This window comes from Brachycentrus maculatus, unplaced genomic scaffold, assembly GCF_059751285.1.
Source record: "Brachycentrus maculatus isolate JH-2025_06_01 unplaced genomic scaffold, ASM5975128v1 h1tg000904l, whole genome shotgun sequence".
Lineage (NCBI taxonomy): Eukaryota > Metazoa > Arthropoda > Insecta > Trichoptera > Brachycentridae > Brachycentrus > Brachycentrus maculatus.
Genome location: NW_028281629.1, coordinates 250,094 through 270,386, shown reverse-complemented (window position 1 = coordinate 270,386; position 20,293 = coordinate 250,094). Strand labels below are relative to the sequence as shown.

At 29.7% G+C, this 20,293-nt stretch overlaps 1 protein-coding gene across 1 annotated transcript in view; it reads right to left on the bottom strand.

Annotated features, from left to right (window-relative positions):
- LOC148299892 (retinoid-inducible serine carboxypeptidase-like) overlaps nt 1-20,293 on the bottom strand; it is a 59,406-nt gene that overhangs the window by 21,582 nt on the left and 17,531 nt on the right. The window contains exon 2 of the mRNA XM_088275523.1: nt 3,908-4,038. Coding sequence (XP_088131649.1) covers nt 3,908-4,038 — 131 coding nt within the window. The remainder of the gene's footprint in view (nt 1-3,907; nt 4,039-20,293) is intronic.

Here is a 20,293-nt window from a genome sequence, read left to right as displayed (position 1 = left end):
CCATTATGACACGTGTTTTGATGCATTTATTTTCAAACAATGTTGCAGAATTGATGCAAACTGCACGATAATGCACGCAGAAACACGTGTCAAAATAGATTTTATGAAATAGTCGTTTTTACGAATTTAAAATAAAATTTTAAATTTAAATTTTATTATTTTTTTACTGCAATACTATTAAATATATATATTTTTTCTTATCCTTGGTATAACTTTTAAAAATTTTATTTACAGTAATTTTTATAAAAATAATTGAAAAATCTTCAATGATTTTATTTTAGAAAATCGTCGTTTATCGGGATAATGTACGAATGATAATTAATTAGTGTTATCTTTTAATAATAAAAAAACGAGATATAAAAAAGGGTCCATGAGAGTGGAATTAAGACAGATACTATTAAAGGTGATTCTTATATTGAAATGAAAAAATCTATCCTTCTTTATGAAGGAGAATCTAGGAGACTCACAACCTCAAATTCGCGAATTTCTCAACTGATAACATGGCCCAACTATTACCCAAACTTCCAAATCTATAAATTAAGAACAAACATGTGAACGGAAACTACAAGCATTGCATAAATAGATGTCGAAAACAATAATGCAATATGGATGTTTGATAATGAGCAGAATGGTGAACGTTACGCAAGCGTATAAAGTAATCACTTAATCTAGGCAAATGTTAGATTGCAAGCCTTGAAATGCTCAGACTTATATTTTCCTCCATAAAAATAAAAATAAAACGACGGATATTTTATCTAAAGTGGTTTTACCTTTAAAATTGATACGTCATCCATAGGCTAAATAATCCAGTGTCTTATTAAATACATACCATACATTCATCCCAACCTAAAACGCTGAACCTTAATCTTTCCCAATAAAATCAGGAATCCAGTATGTGCACGTTTTGCTTAATAACTATTCAATCCCGACACTTCGCAGTCCTCAGGTCGTTGGAGCTGATTGACGGTTGTATGTTGTATGACATTAGTTCGCAGTGCATGTGAATGTGTGTGTATGTATTTATTCGTTTAGCAACCGCGACAAAGGGTTCAACAGGGCAAATTTTCTAGCTCAGTACAATCATCCACAGGTCATTAATGGCACAATCTACCCAAGTGAATAACCGCGGGTCATTGTTGAACTTCGAACCCAGTAGACTTCTGAAACTTCTGAAAATAAACAGGAAAAGATAGAATTTTTTGCTTTTTCATATTTTTTTTATTTTCGATATAAATAAAACATATTTTATCTTTTAAACATCAAATTAAAACCTAGACTTCCGTATTATTCTCCATCTTTGTTGAGATGTCAAAATAAAAAGTTTACTCGGGTTTTGGTCCCGTGGTTAGTGTCGCGGACTCTCTAGAGTTTTTCGGTTCGAACCAACTGTACCACAATTTGATACCTATTTCTAATAATGAGCCGCTAAGGCTCACCGGAATAGTATGAAATTGAAATATTTTCGTAAATAATAAAAAAAAAAGTTTTTTTTAAAGTGGAAAATAAACAAGCTTAACTCCTAAGTGGAGAAACCCAGATTTGTGCACAAATATTAGGATTCACCTTAAAACGTTGTGAATAAAAAAATGATAATTTATTTATCGCCATTTTCTCAAAATAATTCAATAAAATTAAGTTCAAATATTTTATTTGAGCAATGTTATTATTAACATCAGAAGAATTTTGATTATCTAAGGAATCTAAGATTTCTTTAATTTAAATATTAAAAATTATTTTTTGACATCTCAACATAGATAAAGAAGAATACAGAAGTCTGGGCATTTACGGGGCTTACGACCATCATAGGCTGGTTTAAGTTAACACTTTACACACGTGTAACATTCACCAATTCCACCCATGATTGACAACCACACAACTCGAATTCTTGGACCTCCTATATAATATGGTTCGATTTCGAAACATTGTAGCTACTTGAATCACTTGAATTTCACTACAGACATCTATTGGTGAGACGAAAGAAGCTTTTAATTGAGCAGAAACTCTTTCTTTTGTGTGTGAGGTCCGAATCCTGGTTTATAATCAAATACATGAAAAACGCTTTATGCTGATAAAAAAAACTTTGATTTTTTTTATCGATATACCTCAATATTTTAATAAAAGAAAATCTATTTTTTCTATTGTTAATATACCTACATATGTTGATAAAAGAAATTTTAGATTTTTCGAAAATCCAAGATCGTATACAATTTTAGACGACAATGACTTATTACTGGGTTCCAGACAATTGGACACAAGTACAAATAAATCACAATTAACCACTGGGAAACCTGTCAATTCCGTCACGTGACCCGAAGCACAACACTCCACTCCTCATGACGTCACTAGGTGATATTTGGCTACTCTAACGTCAAAGCCTTTACCCACTCTAGCGCACTAAGTGTAAACAATGCCCCTCTGTGCCTTGTACGGGGGACAACATAACTTATAAAGCAGAATCAAATAGTTCTCCATTACATTCAGCATTTAAAATCAGATGTTATGTAATATAAGCTGTACCCGGCCACGCGTTGCTGTGGTTTGATCTGGTTTAATGGTTTAATGGAAAAGAAGATATTTTATAAAATAAAACAATTTTGTTTTTAACCACTTTTTATTGGTAAACTTTTTCCAACCGCTTTCGACTAGAACCTTGTCATCCTTGAAACCGGTTGGAAAAAGTATACCAACAAAAGTGGTTTAAACATAGTAGTTTTATTTTATAAAGTTTATTAAATGTGCCACAAAGTATCTGCGGAAAATATTAAAAAAATGAAAAGAGTATTATTTGTACATGTTATTTTTTAACATATTACATTCATTAGTCACATTTATAGTATTCCCGGTAAGTAATTTTCATTACTCATTTTGGGACATAACATTAAATATAACAAGCTGAAATACAAATAACAAAGTAACAAATAACAAAACACAGGGCAAAATGTAAAATATAAAGCAATAATAAGTATCTTCAGTAAATAAAAAGCAAGCAACATTGTTTTAAAATCGCTATAAATATTTTATTATAGCTTAATTACTATGTCTACCGGTTTCGAAGCTAACCGCTCTTTTATCAAGACTGATTGATATCAGTCTGATATTAGTTTTGATAAAGAAGAGGTTAACTTCGAAACCGGTAGACATTATAATTAAGTTAGAATAAAAAAAATTATAGTGATCTTAAAACAAAGTTACATTTTACTTATAAAATGCAAAATTACAATGTTAGTGCTTCAAATATAAATTATAAAAGCAAGCATTTCTCACTCACTTATTTCTGAAACTATTTTGCATTTATTATTATTTGTTTGCCCTTGAAAATTATTTTCACCTTATTTTTGATATTTCACCACTTTGACAGTTAAAAAAACAGTAGAAACTTACTTGGTTTGCTTTAATTTAATTAATAATCAATTAATTAATTAATAATAGAAGACAAACATACATACATTCAATTTTAAATGTATGGATAGAAATATAATTATTACTAATAACGTAGGTCCTACTCAAGGAATAATTCTCAACGCTTCTACTTTTAGAGGCTTATATTGGGAAAATAGTTAGGAAAGTAAAATAGGAATTGATTTTTTTTAAATTATTTATTAACATGACGGAAATCGAACCCGCGACGCCAGTTTTACAATCGAGCGTCTACCCAACTACGCCACGGTACCTATCATTAATTTTGTTTTTGAATTCAATATTCAAAAACAAACCGATTCACTCTTATAAACTTATGCTTTCTTTTTACAAACGCATGCAAATTAACGCTAAAACGTTCAAATCCGTATGGAGTCTATTCTCCTACAAAACCAATCAGTTGATTACGAAACATTTAGGATTCAAATACTCAATACCTACTCATACGCGGACTCCTGTTCTCGTGCTCTAGTTTGTAGTATTTGGTGACCGGTGACCATAGATCGGTCGCCGAAGGTGGCACTGTCGTCTGATGCCGCATGCCGCGTCCCCGCGCGGCGACCACACTTCCTGCGTGACCCGGCACTGGCTGACTTGTGCGAATGAATTATTGCCATCGGCCTAAACAATGGACACCGGTGATTGATGCTCAGAACTGTATCAGCGCGTTTCCGCAGATGATCACAAGTGATGGCGCGCAATGGATATCGATAAAGGTAAATTGGTATATGTGGTTTATTTTACATAGATTAACCGAGCGTTTGGTATTAAAACCAAGTTTCACAAGCCATATATTTTTTTTTGAAAATTCTCGTCTGAATTTGACAAGAAGACCAAGGAAAACTTAGCGTAATCAGGTATGTCAAATACTTGAAAGCGGTCGGGTCAAGAGTCGAAATAATCGTCGGGTATGTATGAGGAGATGCGTGAATGTAGAAGAGGCGAAGAATGTTTGCAAAGACAGGGTGGTGTGGCGTTATATTCTCTCTGCCTACCTCTGCGTGGAAGCGGCATGATGGTTAGTTAGTTTAGTTATAATTTGAAAGGATAACATCTATATATGAACACTTTATTTTCAAATAACCCTTTTAAACTCTTCTTCGAACCCTTTTCCGCACCCGATGGTGCTTAGAGCACTGCGTCACATAAAGGCAGTGCTATCTTGATCGTTGACATGCGAAGAAAATTTCTAAGAAATCAGTGAATAGCGATATTAAAGATTTAGAAAAAAAACTATTCTTAATTATGTATAGTAAATAATATAAAAATCATGGATATAATAAATGAATAGTTACGTAGTTATTTTTTACCACAACTACAAAAAAACTCTTAAATGTCTGGTCAGAGAACCCATGTATTCTTAATACACTCACCATATTATAGCTTATAAAACGTTTTCGAGTTTTTTAAGTGTAGAATAGTTTTCGCTAATGCCCTGAACTATTACGAAAAATTATATCACGCAAATGTGATAAATCATGTGAAAGTGAAATTGATGAAAACAGCACGATTTATTTTCAAGTTTTAAGTTGCTTTTATTGCGTTCATTTTAAATTAAAAGTAAAATATTAGGTTAGTTACTTAAAAACAAATAATTGCCTTAAATAATTAACCACAAAATATATTGTTACTTGGTACCACAATATGTATTTAAATTGATGGATTAAAAAGTTAATTGTTATTTTATGATGGTAATCATACAATTTGGAAGATTTATAACTCCGAAGTGATTTATGTTATAAGCTTATACAAATAATATTTTGAAGTCAGAAATTTACTCAATTTATTTCAAAATACTAAATAGATTTTAAAAATTTTAACAAAGTTGTACGTGGATAATATCACATCTTCATAAAATCTATTGTGATATTTATTTTGATGGATTCCGATGCATAATACGTTATTTAAAAATGACGCGGTATGCATCGAAACACGTGTCACGCTCTATGCACAACTGGAATAACGTATAAGATTATTCATTAAGGATATTCATTGTTCATATGTTTTTTAGTTATGTTATTTATCCATATTAGAAATAATAATTAATCAAATACCTATGACTGTTACAACAAACCAATGTATTTGGAGGCATGGATGAATTGTAATTAATTTTCCTGCACTCTCCATACAATCTCAATGTGTAGATACGATAATATTTCTAAGGGTTTTTATATTTGTTTTTTTTTGCCAAGAAATAATTGTAAAATAACTTCGACTGTTGGGCGAAAGCTGTTTATAAAAGAAGCAGAGGAAGACCGAGGAAAACTTGGCATGCTAAAATATTTCAAATGCTTGAAAGCGGTCAGGTCAGGTCTAGGCATAATTGGTGGGTATGTATGAGGAAATGCATGAATGTGTAATAGGTGAACAAAGTTTGCAAGACAGTCTAGCTTGGCTTTCAAATATTTCTGTCTACCGTTATGGTAAGTTAGTTATAAATGTTTTATTTTATTTAAAAAGCCTACGAAATAAATAACAGAATATTGAGAGTACTTTAAAAATCTCATGAAAAATAAAATGACTACATCTTTCTTCCGATTGAAAATTATAAAGATGCGAGTTTAATATTAATATCTCATTTCATATACCTTTCCTAAAATTTCTTTCGATTCCGTGAGATTTCTATTTTATTATATATCTTCAGGCTCGCTTCTAAATCAAAAGATAAAACATTATTTTTTCAAAACGTATTTTTAAATTGTGAGTAAATAACGTTCAGTGTGCTATTTTAGCAATATTTGAGCATTATTTTTTTATTGAAGCATTAAACGTCCAAAGCCTGCAATTATTAATCACCCACCTCGTTATTATGGGGGCGTACCTGACATTGCCGAAACCGGTAGGGGAGGTACTCAGCCTTGCTCAAACATTATACCGCCAATAAACCATAAAGTAAACCCTTTATTTTGTGGACTTACTCTAATTTTATATCTTCATCGAAAATTTCCTTGTCGTCAATTTTGACTCGATTTATTTCTGACAATATTTGCGCACTTGTGTAATTTCGTCTAAACATCGTAAAAGTTTGTTTTGAAAAATGTCTTCGATTTAAATGAAATTAGTCAGGTATTTGTATTTTATATCCAACTAAGTTTTAGACTCTAAAGTTAGTTTTGAAACTCTGTCTACAAGCGATATATCCATGTTAATAAAAAAAGTATACATTAGGATAAACTCCAATAGACTATTTTAGGCAATTTTGCCTTTAACGAAACGTATGTACTCGTATTCTCAGTAAGATTTTTGTTTTCTAATTTCGATATGTACCTACTCGTCTCTTCATCGGTACAATCATCATGCAATCATTACTTTATACCACATCCACAGTACTATTAGCCTACAAAAATATCAATCACATGCGTCGTAAGACCGTCCATATTAGTTTTCCTCTAATCTTATTTATTTTGTGCATTTTAATGTTTATTTTTATTTCAAATTCATCAATTTATTTGTCTTACAACTTTAAATTTTTTCTTTTCTTTAATGAAACTTATTATGATTATTAATTTAGTTTTTTTTTTTTACTTGTGTGTTGTTAATTTTTACGTTAAACTGATTCGGATTGGCGAATGAATTTTTACATTTTTAAACCTTTATATAATGTACGAATTTATTCATAAATATAATACCTTAGTTACTCAAGAAACTTTAAGTTCAAGTAGAATATATCTGTACGTTTCTCATTTTCCTTCAAAGCTCTTACGTTCCATTGCATGATGCAGCAAAGAGGCATCGTTTTATCTAATAGCTTAGCATCGAAGTTTTCTAATCAGAAGCTTGTTGTCTTTTATTAAAGTTCTGTATCGTTGTTCGTGCGCCAAAGTCCCGTTGTTTTTTTTTGTTTTAACTTAGTGTAAGTAGATACCGCCGAACCAAGATACTGCGAGGCTGCATAACTTCTTTGGTGCAGGAATTTCTCTAACAATGAGGTATTGTGGTCCCATTTTCTGAAAGCTTGAAAGGATATTTTCTATGATTTTTGGATTTTATCGCATCTCTACCAAAAAATATTAATAGCTAGGTGAACAGTCAGGGGTGTGTAGGACAAGGCGCTAATGCTAAGCGCGTTAACAACGTAAAGTAGATAATTTTCCGATGAATTAAAGTTGTTGTTTTGTTATGTAAATAGATTAGTAAGTTTGTTCGTATTAAAAATATGAATTTTACCCCGAATTTTTCAAAATATAAATTTGAAATAAATAGTTTTTTCTGTACATTCAATATTACTTTTGCTTATTTCTACATTAATAGCATTCATTCAAATGTATTTACAGCAATCAATTCAATATAATCTCTTAAGAAAATAGGTATTAAAAAATATATAACCTCAGATGAAATCAGCATTTAATTATGTATCTCAGATTTAGTTGCTTTTTATCGTATTTATAATATATAAAATAATTATTTAATTTTCATAATTTTTCATGGATTAACTATTTATTTTTATAATTGTTAGAACCTAAATCAAGATAAACAATTTCCAAAATAGCAATCAATGATTTTCCAAAGCTTACAGAAAAGTGTTTCCTGTGCTTTTGAGCTAAGTCCCCGCTAAGCTGCTAACTCAGTGAGTTCCCGAAAGTTTCGCGTTCCTGGACTACAGCGGTAGTAAAGTAATCCTGCTGAATGACTGACCCGCGCAGATAAGCTGCCCTAAAACATTTTTTTCTGCGGTAATACGGCCTATCCACACCCTTCCGTGTGCGAAGTGAAGCCCTCGCCAAATAGTAACTTTGGCTGGGATTGCGACTGAACAACCCTTTTCGAATTTCACCCTTTTTTCATTTTTCACAAAGTTCACTGTTTCCAATGTTGTTTACTTTAGTTTCCAGTCTCGATTTTTGTCTGATGGGATTTTGGTTTGTCTCGTAGTAACCCATAATATTCGTAGAAGTCTGGTAAACCATTTTGACCCAAACAGTTGTCATCGACCGATTTTTTTAGCCTCTATTACCTGCATATTAACGAAATAAAACTATCCATTTTTATTTCTTGAACGTTTTTCGCACACACTTTGTGGCACATTTTATAAAGTTCATCCATTTTTAATTTCAATTAAAACTAAGTAAATATCAATATTTCTATATCATGCGGACTGCATGGAAAGATGTGTCACAATAGATTTTTACAAACAGTGGTATTTACTACCATTTAAACTTTAATTAAAAAATGATAGATTTTACAATAAGTTACAGCCGGACCAATAAATTAAAGAAATGGAACTTAATAAATGAAAAGAATCTTTCAGATTGATAAACCGTACTCTCTCTCAACTAATATTTAACTGAATAAAAACACAAGCAAAGTACGTTGCGATCTTTTGTCTTTTCTTTCTCCAGCCAACCAATATAAAACGATACATTTTTTATATATTCCATAATATGGATTTAAGATAAAATAATCAAAAGTAAATATACCATAAAGATAATTTTAACAAAATATTAATTATTATTTGAATTATTTAATATATTTTAAATATAGAAATGCCATTTTTTATAGTGTACGTACCAAATTGTATAATTTTCTTTATACAATTTACGATCAAGTTACCACTTAGACATTAGATAACTCAAAAAAAAATTGTTATACGTCATACGAGATCAATGAATTTGAGTATTTATAATGAATTTATAATATAGCATATATAATATCATAATTGTTTTTTAATTTAAATATCGCAAAGATAAATAATATCAAACAGTTCAGTAAAACAAAAATGTTTCAAAAATTTATTGCAAACAAAATTACCAGCAAAAAGAAATCTGATAAAAATATTACCGAAGAAAAAATCGTACATTTTTGTTGTAAAAATATCTTAAAATATCATACCGCTCTTGAAATTCAGCGAGGAATTGATTTTAAGAAAAAAAAATTATTCTCTAGGCTAGTAATCGATTTTCAGAAATGTGAAATAAGAATTACAGTGATAGATAAATGCTAACTTGTGTAACGAAATTTTCAAGAATGGTTCAAGGAGTTAGAAGTCGTGCAGTGAAGTAGACAAAGATAGGAAGAAACGTGAGAAACACAATCCTTAAAAGAATAATAGGTTTTACGGAAACAAAGTTCCGACCGCGTTGCAACGTTACTAGAGGTTACTACAATGGTTCTTAGTCAACTTATTTGGTATCATACATCTCACGCTACGTTGGAACAATTGAAATAAATTAGATTTTTTCTTTCTAATCCCCACTCGGTTTTATAAATAACCGAATAACCGTAATTACATCATTTTTATACGTAATGGAGAAGAATCGTACACAGAAAATTAAAACAAAAACCAGCGATACATTTATGAAATGATATTATTGCGTAGGTAATAAATACTTAAAGAAATATTTTCACTGTCTTCTTTTACTTTTTTTGAGGTACTGTGCCAGTGATGATGCGCAGTGACCTTGTCATTGAGCTAAGCTCAATCCTTGCCAGCTAGAGTAATTTAGAATTTCCGAGACAATTTTTTTTTTTTTTTTTATTGGAAACAATATATTTCAGACATCTCCAAATATGGAAATAATTTGAAAATAAACTTATAAACAACTCATAAATGTCAAGTTAAAAAAAAAACTTATCTCGAGCATAGATAATGCCGAAGAAAAAGCATGTGCAAGGTGTCAATTGAAGCATAAATATAAGTACATAACTTCCGAAATTTAAAAGTAAAGTGGTTGTCGATCATGGGCAGAATAGAATGGTGAATGTTACACTGTATAAAAGGATCACTTAAACAACCCTATGAAAGGTCGTGAACCCTGTAAATACCCTTTTTTTACATCTCATCAAAGATGAAGTAGTCTGGGCATTTATGGGGCTGACGACCGTCATAGGCTGGTTTAAGTAATCACTTTACACACGTGTAACATTCACCAATCCTACCCATTGTTGACAATCACACTACTCAAATTCTTGGATGTTCTATATATATGAACCAATTTTGAAACATTCTTCTTGAATCACTAGAACTTCACTAGCGACATCTATTTGTGAGATGAAAAGAAGCTTTTATTACGGGGCTAACTAAATGCCCAGAATTCCATATTCTTCTTGACCTTTGATGAGATTTAAAAAAAAACATGAAAATAACTCCTGTAATTGGAGATAATTCAGATTTTGTGAACAAGTGTTTGGACACACTCAAAATGTTAGGCGATAAAAAAAACAAACATCTATTGATTTTTTGTTTGTTATATCCTCAATGCTTTTTCAGTAATCTTCCAATTCTCAGTAGAAGACGGTAAAATAAAAGAAAACGCAAAGGATGCGAATGAGTCTGGATTAGGTTGAAGAATCAATCGCTGTATCCGTTTAATTGAAGTCGGATCGAAATAGAATCAAGTGTGTAAGGGGAACTGATAGGGGAGTGCTAGAGATGAGAGATTGGATTCTGTAAACCGTGTGAAGCTCCTGATCGCGGTTTAAGCCTTACCCATCTTTTTGTTCGCGTTGTCTATCTTCATTTATTAGGAAAACTTAATTAATTACGTTCTGAGGATATTTGGCAGTAATTCGCAAGAATTTGGTTTAGAGAGTAACGAACTCTGGTATACGTTACTTGTACGTGGTTATATTCGAACATTATTCATACAAAATATAAAATATTTTAATTCATACAAAATATACAAAAACTATTTCAAGTGCGGTTATGGTCGAATGTAAAGATATACTTATGGATAACTTTATTCTTCTTCTTTTTCTTAGCCTTATCCGAACCCAATGGTGCATAGGACACTGCATCCTATCAGTGCAGTTTTATCTTAATCGTTAATTGCACGAAGACAAGGAGATTTATATATATATATATATAAATATATATAATATATATATATATATATATATATATATATTATATATATATATACATATATATATATATATATATATATATATATATATATATATATAATATATATATATATATATATATATATATATATATATATATATATATATATATATATATATATATATATATATACATATATATATATATTATATATATATATATATATATATATATATATATATATATATATATATATATATATATATATATATATATATATATATATATATATATATATACATATATATATAAACATATATATATATATATATATACAGTATCTACTCAATGAATTAGGGCCACGCAGAATTTCGCGCAATTTCTCAATTCAAAACAGGAATAACTCAGAGAAAACCTTGAATAAAACAACATTGAATTTATTACACATGAACACTTTATTACGCTTAAATTATGCATATATTTTCATATAAATATAGTTGGTATTTAGTATTTCCACCTTTGGCAGAAATAACTGCCTCAATCTTTTGGCATACTTAAAATGCACTGTTTTATCATGTTTTTTATTTCTTCGTCTTCTGACCAAATTTTTGAATATTTTTTTTAGACAGTCTACTGTCGGATTTGAAATGAGTATACCTTATTTTTTAACATGATCCATACGTTTTCTATAGGATTAAGGTCCGGAGAATTTCCAGGCCAGGGGAGCAAAGGCAGATTTTTGTTAGACAAAAATTTTATTATTGATTTAGCCCGGTGGCAAGGTTGCCCCATCCTGCATGAAGGTGTATGGACCTTCTGTTGGGTCGAGTGTGTAGAAGGGCAATAAAATTCGTTCGAGGACCTGCTTATAGGAATTTGGTTCATTGTTCCTTCCAGAAAAACAACGGCCCAGGTAAATTGTTAATAATACATGACCAAATCATTGTTGCAGTGGGGGTGTTTGATAACTTTTACCACACAGGCCTCATTGTAACGTTCCATTGGTGTTCTCCTGATGAATCGACGGCTCTCTGTCACGGCTTCTAACCGGCACTCATCACTAAAGATGACCTGAAAAATAATGAAAATTTAAGTTTAATTCAATATATAAGTTTATTTACTAAAATGATATGTTGAAAATTCAGTTTAAATAAATACCTTTTCCAATCATCTACCGAGTAATTTCGATGTAGCCTGGCCCATTTTAATCGATCTGCTTTCATTCGTGGTGTCAATTTTGGTACTTTTACAGGGCGCCTGCATTTCAGATTTACTTCGTAAAAACGTCGCCTCAGTGTTGATACCGATATATTTATACCCTCTTCTTCCAATTTTATTTTAATGTTTTTGCTGATGCACTACGGTTTTCTAAGGCACTTTGAACGATTTTTCGATCAGTCCTCGGTGTTGTTTTTCTAATCCTACGACAGTTCTTTCGCCGATTGCTGGTGGCGGGTGACTGATTTTTTATTGATTTTGAAATTCTGTCCACTGTTTGACGAGAAACGTTTTCTTTTTTGAAATTTCTCTATTAGATAGTATTCCTAATTTCAGTAGCACTATAACACTAGACTTTTTTTCCTCAGAAATGTCTTTACTTTTTCCCATTTCGTCCTTTTCAAAAAAAACACTTGTGTTTACAAAAAAAAAAATATACTCTATGAACTAAAATTAATAAATTAAGTTTTTTCACAAGACACGATACCTATAACCTCTCTGAACAAAACAACAACCAGAACTCAAGAAACTTCACTAATAAATGAGATAGGACTATTTTTGAACTTTCAACTATCTGTCTACCTGTGCTAATTAGGGACCTTTCTCAGAAAAAGGGTTTGAAATTTTGTAAAGGGTTAAATAATCCAGGTATATTTTACATATTAATGAAGGTAATATACATGATATTAGATGTCAATAGAAACTTAAAGTATTTATGTAAAATAAATATAATAATCCAAAAGATTTCAGAGTATTCAAAAAATAATGGGTGGCCCTAATTCATTGAGTAGATACTGTATATATATATATAATATATATATATATATATATATATATATATATATATATATATATATATATATATATATATATATATATATATATATATATATATATATATATATATATATATATATATATATATATATATATATATATATATATATATATATATATATATATATATATATATATATATATATATATATATATATATATATATATATTATATAAATATATGTTTATATATATAAATATATATATATATATATATATATATATATATATTATATATATATAAATATATAAATATATATATATATATATATATAAATATATATATATATATATATATATATATATATATATATATATATATATATATATATATATATATATATATATATATATTTATATATATATATATATATATTATATATATATATATATATATATATATATATATATATATATATATATATATATATATATATATATATATATATATATATATATATATATATATATATATATATATATATATATATATATATATATATATATATATATATATATATATATATATATATATATATATATATATAGCACGATAGTCAAACTCGACTGGGATGGTATTCGTTACTCTCTCTCAATTTATATATATTTTTTGCTTAAGTTTAAAATAAATAGTAATATTTCAATTGTTATAAATACTCTAAATTGATTTCAATTAATTAATTTGCACTGATTGCTGTGATAAACTTTAAACCCAGAAACCGCAAAGAACTTAAAAACCATTAAGAAGTCATTCCTTGCTGGTTTTGATTTTCTTAGCCATATAACCAATTAATGATGGCGGCTAACACAACAGGGTTCGAGACCCGAAAACCCCAAAAAAGACTGCGACTCCCACAATTTTTTAATGATAAACTGGTGGTATTGATGAATGAAATGACTGCTGGCCAATTGCGACCAAGTTCGTTTCCTATAGCCGAAATATCAAGTTGGTATAACTACTTGCTATTCGTATTATAATATGACTGTAAACACGAAAATTTCGAATTGCAAATAGGCATGCCACGATTTGCCGAGGTAGATCGTTTGAATGATATTTTGGTTACCCCAAACGTATAATTTTAAATAACGTTTTTATTAATATTTGCTGGCGGTACAACGCTGCGTGCTAGAAATACAACCCTTTATGCCTGATGCCTAGTGACTGGTGACAAACTGCCAGCCGAGCTAAAATTAAATTATAATTTTTTCGTATTTTTAAAAATATATAATATTGTCCGCCTCCGTAGTGTAATGGTCAGCACGTTCGGCTACCGTTCTGGAGGTCTCGGGTTCGATTCCCAAGGGGGGTATAAATAAATATAAGTAATTCTTTCACTGTTATATTTATTCAATATTACCATGGACTGGTATCTGAAGCGGACGGCTGATCACCTTTCCTTCATGTGTAAAACGATCATGATAACACTGCGTTTATAAGACACAGTGCCCTTTGCACCATTGGGGTGCGGATAAGGGTTTTATTATTATTATGAATTTCTCCAAGCTTTTCTGCCTATATGGAATACACGCCCTTGCCTACATGTATATTCTTCTTACTATTTTCCGCACCAAATAGTACATAGGGGGCAATGTACTAACGTCGTATTATCATTATCGTAACTTACATTAAAGGTAAGGCGATCAAGTTTGCGCTTCAGACACCAGTCTAGGGTAATAATGAACAAATATTAGATGAAAAATTACCAATATGGAATGCCTATTAGGGTAGTTAACGCGCTAATCAATACATTACAGAGGCGGATTTGTTTACTTGTGTAATAAAGTGTGTGTTGGAAAATAAAAAAAAAGTTTGATTTTTCAAACCACAGTGTTTCTTACTTTCCCTTGTGATTTAATAAGCCCGGACGTAAGTGGATCAAGCCGACTAGACGTGTGTCTGAAGAGGCATAGAGCAAACTCCAGGATTAATGAATGTTCATATCAAAATATGATTGAATTGGTTTTTAAATTAAATTTATTTTTAAGAACTCTGATTTTTAAAGAATTTTCTTGAAGTTCTTTTTTCTTATTTTACAAAACTTTAGAAAATGGTATGCATTTACATTAATAATCTTTATTTTAGAAGTACTAAGGCGTTTATTTTTTTGTTTGCCTTTTGTAATAAATAAATAAAATAAACTGAAATAAGAAAACATTAGCTGCAAAAAACATGAGTTAAAGTATTTTATTTTTGAATAATGGAAAGAGGCAGAAAGAGATTGCATTTAATTGAATGATTTTTTTACATACTCTCATAAATAAAAATCTAAAAATCAATAACACGTACCTACTAGTAAATAAGAATACTAAAATACCACTTTAAAAACGTCATTTTTTCCATAAGCTTTTATATTGTACATAGTAAAGTTTCAAGAAAATCTTCTTTAGAATTCGAAACACTGTATTAACTACTAAAATAACATTCGAATCTCAAAACATAATAAATATAACATTTTGAGTGTGTCCAAATACTTGTTCACAAAATCTGGATTATCTCCAATTATAGCAGTTATTTTCATATTATTTTTTGACATCTCATCAAAGATGAAGAAGAATATGGAAGTCTGTGCATTTACGGGGCTTACGACCGTCATAGGCTGGTTTAAGTGATCACTTTACACACGTATAACATTCACCAATTCTACCCATTATTGACAACCACACTACTCAAATTCTTGGAAGTTCTATATATATGAACCAATTTAGAAACCTTGTTCATGAATCACTAAAACTTCACAAGAGACATCTATTGGTGAGATGTAAAGAAGCTTTTTATTAATTTTTTTTACTAATATAAGAGTTTCTGCTTAATAAAAAGCTTCTTTACATCTCACCAATAGATGTCTCTTGTGAAGTTTTAGTGATTCATGAACAAGGTTTCTAAATTGGTTCATATATATAGAACTTCCAAGAATTTGAGTAGTGTGGTTGTCAATAATGGGTAGAATTGGTGAATGTTACACGTGTGTAAAGTGATCACTTAAACCAGCCTATGACGGTTGTAAGCCTCGTAAATGCCCAGACTTCCATATTCTTCTTCATCTTTGATGAGATGTCAAAAAATAATATAATAAATATACATCAAGAACTTAAGTTAGAGTAATATTATTTTTATCTCACGAATAAAACACGTATTTGAACTTTGATCCGTAGCATTTCTTAGTGTTTATAGTTAGTTTGAATTTTATTGAACTCGATTGACAACAACTGTCTCTACTATAATTCTAAAATAAATTTACAACTATTGTTACTTTCACCGCGCCTCGCCAGTAAACCTGAATAATCAGTTTATATTATTACAGGCTTGGTTTTGGTATGAGGCGTCGGTTATACGATTGCGACGCTTGCTATTATTTGATTTGTAACGGACCGTATACGTTATATGTACTATACGTATTTGGATCATATATATTATATTTGGATACATGAGACAGAAACTAGCTGCGTCGTGACAAAGGTAAATCTTAATCTTGCGAGTACTTTTGCCTTGAATTTTGACTCAATCAAAGTAACGTTAATCGTGAAAGTAAACACACTCACAATTAAGAATCGGTCAAACAAGTTGGAATCGAAATATGATAATCAATGTAGCATAAACGGTTGCTAGATTTCCGGGTCACTTGAACATACGGTAATTCCAAAAAACTTTTTTGGTTGTTGTAAGGTGTTTAGACACATGTGAGAAAATTTTATCCCGGATTTTCAACTCGACTCACTTCATGATGAATGAATTCTGAATGCATTTCTGTTCAAATATTTGATTTACATGCAAAAAAGGTTTTAATTTTTAATATTTAATACATTTAGCAGTACCTGACTACGCCGTGCTGTAGCTCAGTAAGGTAAAATATAAAAGTTATAATAGAAAAACACACATTTGTAATATGTTTGAATTCACGATGCTTTTGATGTCAAGTTTATATTTATATTAATGTAATAAAAAACGATCAAAATCATTGGAATTCCTGAGTGACAGCATCTGTCAAGAAACACGCTGTTTGTCAAAAACAATTTTAAATAATTTACTTTTACGTTCAACAGATGGCGCTATGTATCACGTTAAAAAAACTGTAAAAAATATGATTTACCTGTGATCTTCAAAAAACACTTTTATTTATAAAGATAGATAAAAACAAGCGGATATTTGAAAGCCACATTGTGTCAAAATTTCAAAGTAATCAGAGTCTTACTTTAAAAATTAAAGAATTTGAACAAAGGAACATTTATATTTTTACTCATATTTTTTGTATTTTTTACTACAGTATAGCTTAAATTTCCCCTTTATTATACTTTGAATATAGAAATAATTAAAAATGCTAGAATTTATATATTATATAATACATTTTTGTTTCATTCTGTTCCTTAATTTAGAAACTCTCCCACCTACGTAAGTAATGATACACGCAAGTAATATATTCATGTTAAATTATATCTTTAAAAAAATATGAATTTCGCATACAAATTAACTGATTAAGGGATAATTACACGTCGTGTATCAAAATTATATTCTTACAATTATGATAATTTAGTGGAGGTTTTCCTTCCTTCTTGGGGAAAAAACAAAGGTAACGGCATTAAGGATTCCGAGTACACACCCTCGTGAAATGTTTACCTCTACACTTTCCTGTGACCGGACAAATTTGTACCTCTTACTGGAGAGAAACGGGCTCTCTCGTTTTATTTTAACAACCCCTAAAGAAGTGGAAATACGTGCCACCTCTGGACTGCCGATAAGTACTTAATACGTTCTGGTGACTATGTTGGTAGCGATAATAATAAGTATGGCGAATAAACGTTATGAATTATTTAGTGTGATCCAAACCCAACATTTAATTACTTTTCCTAACCCTTGTCTCCAAAACAACAACAAAAAACACTGTGGAAAATGTAAGTATTCTAACAAATTGCCTAAACGTAAAAACAATTATAAATGTAATAAAATATGTCAAATGGTATTTTTACATAAATTATTTATTTTTTACGATAAAAAAACTTAAAATATTCTTAAATTGTTGTGAAATGAACCATTATTTTGAAGTTTTTCGAAAGTTTTTTTTAATCACAATCAATACTATAACCTCGCATTGATTAATCTACGTATAAAATGTGTCGGGTTGTGGTCCCGTGGTTAGCATCGCTGACTTTCAATTCAGACATTCTGGATTTGAACCCACTCAGCCACAATTTGAAACCTATTTTAAATAATGAGCCGCTTAGGCTCACAGAAATAGTATGAAATAGAAGTACTTTTGCAAATAATACAATACAAATATTTCTTAAAAGTAAATAATAATAATAATAATATCGAACGACTTATACACCTATCGATTTTTCTTCTTTCCTCAATGGCGTATAAGGTACTGTAATTTAGAACCAGTGACATCTGACCGTAAAACATATAAAGGAAAAGTTATCAGCCCAATGCTTTGATTCAGGGTTAAACTTATTAAGTAGGTATAAGAGTAAAAAAAATACATATTCATATATATTTTGACCCCCTCTGGGAATCGAACCTGAGAACTTCAGCACGGTAAACAAATACGCTAATCGCTATACTATAGAGGAAAACTAAATGTAGTATAATGCAGTACTTGCATTGTACTACAGTACAATGAAAACATGAAGGTGTTCGTATCAATATTAAACTAAGATTTAAAAAAAATACAACAAAAAACTTACAGTACATAATATGTAAGATCAATTATGAAATAAGTGTGGTCGATGACATATGTAGAAAGAAAATTTACAATAGCGGTTTAAAAAATTATGAATTTTACCTAGTATATTGCTTTTATTTGAAAGGTAGTATCATTTATCTAAATTCATGGATTAGGCAAGGATTTAAAATATTTAATAACCTTCTTGTGTTTAAATTTATTTTTGTGGCGCCAATTTTTAAATTTATAATTTGAATACTTCTTTGTAATTCACGTCTTATATGTAAAAAAAAAATATTTTATGAAATAATCATAGTAGCATGTCTAGAAATATAAAATAAGATATTTCAGTTATATTTTAAGTGGGCGACTTAATTATACAGTAGGAATTTTAAAGAGGTTCTGAATTAGATTTATATGAAGGTATGTTTATAAAATACTAATTAAATATCTCAACGTTAGTGTGACGTAAAGCATAGAAATTGAATTAAATAAATATTTTATGTAAGGAAAAATTCTACAAACAATTGAAACAAATGAAAGTATTAATAAGAGGACAAAAGAAAAAAAGTATTAATAAGAGGAGAAAAGAGGACTTAAATATAATTTTGTAGGTACAAACGTGCTAGGTTTACATAAGTTGAACTAAAATATGTTAAGTAAGATGTCGGTCCATTTGAAGGCTGTGCACACTCCCCCAATGGCCAATGAAATTTCCTCCATCCCCCCGTTAGTTGGAGATAAGTGATGCTTGCAAAATTTAATTTCCTCCCTCACATCCCCTAAACCTTGAGTGTAATACCACCGACTTGTTTGGGTTCCAAATATACTGTGGACTGAGATATAGATAACAATAAAGTAAGTCCCTTATTCAAACGAAACGATTGTGTTTACCCATTTAATCAAAAACAATTCGCAAAACGTCCCAAAACATAACAAAACACATGTTTATGTCAAAGTTCGTTTTTTTCAAATTTAACATTTTTGTTATTTTACAAAAACTGAGCCGAAGTATACCTTAACAATAATTGACCTGACCTGTGTACATCCTTTATATTGCAAAATATCTCTCAAATAAATAGTTCATAAGCCTACTTCGTATTGTACAATAATGATCGTATAACCAATCAGAACAATACAAATGCAACACAGAGAGACAAGCTAAACAACACAACAAAAATAATTCTTTATATTTTAAATTCGAAATACCTATAAATAAGTCAATCGTCATTTGAACAAAAATGTCACTATTACATTCCTTAAGCAATTTATGCCTGTACAAAAGTAATATAAACATATAATTCTCGATGTGAAAAATTTATAATATTAATATATTATTTATATTCTTAGAGTATTATCGGTAAACAAAAATTTATTAAAA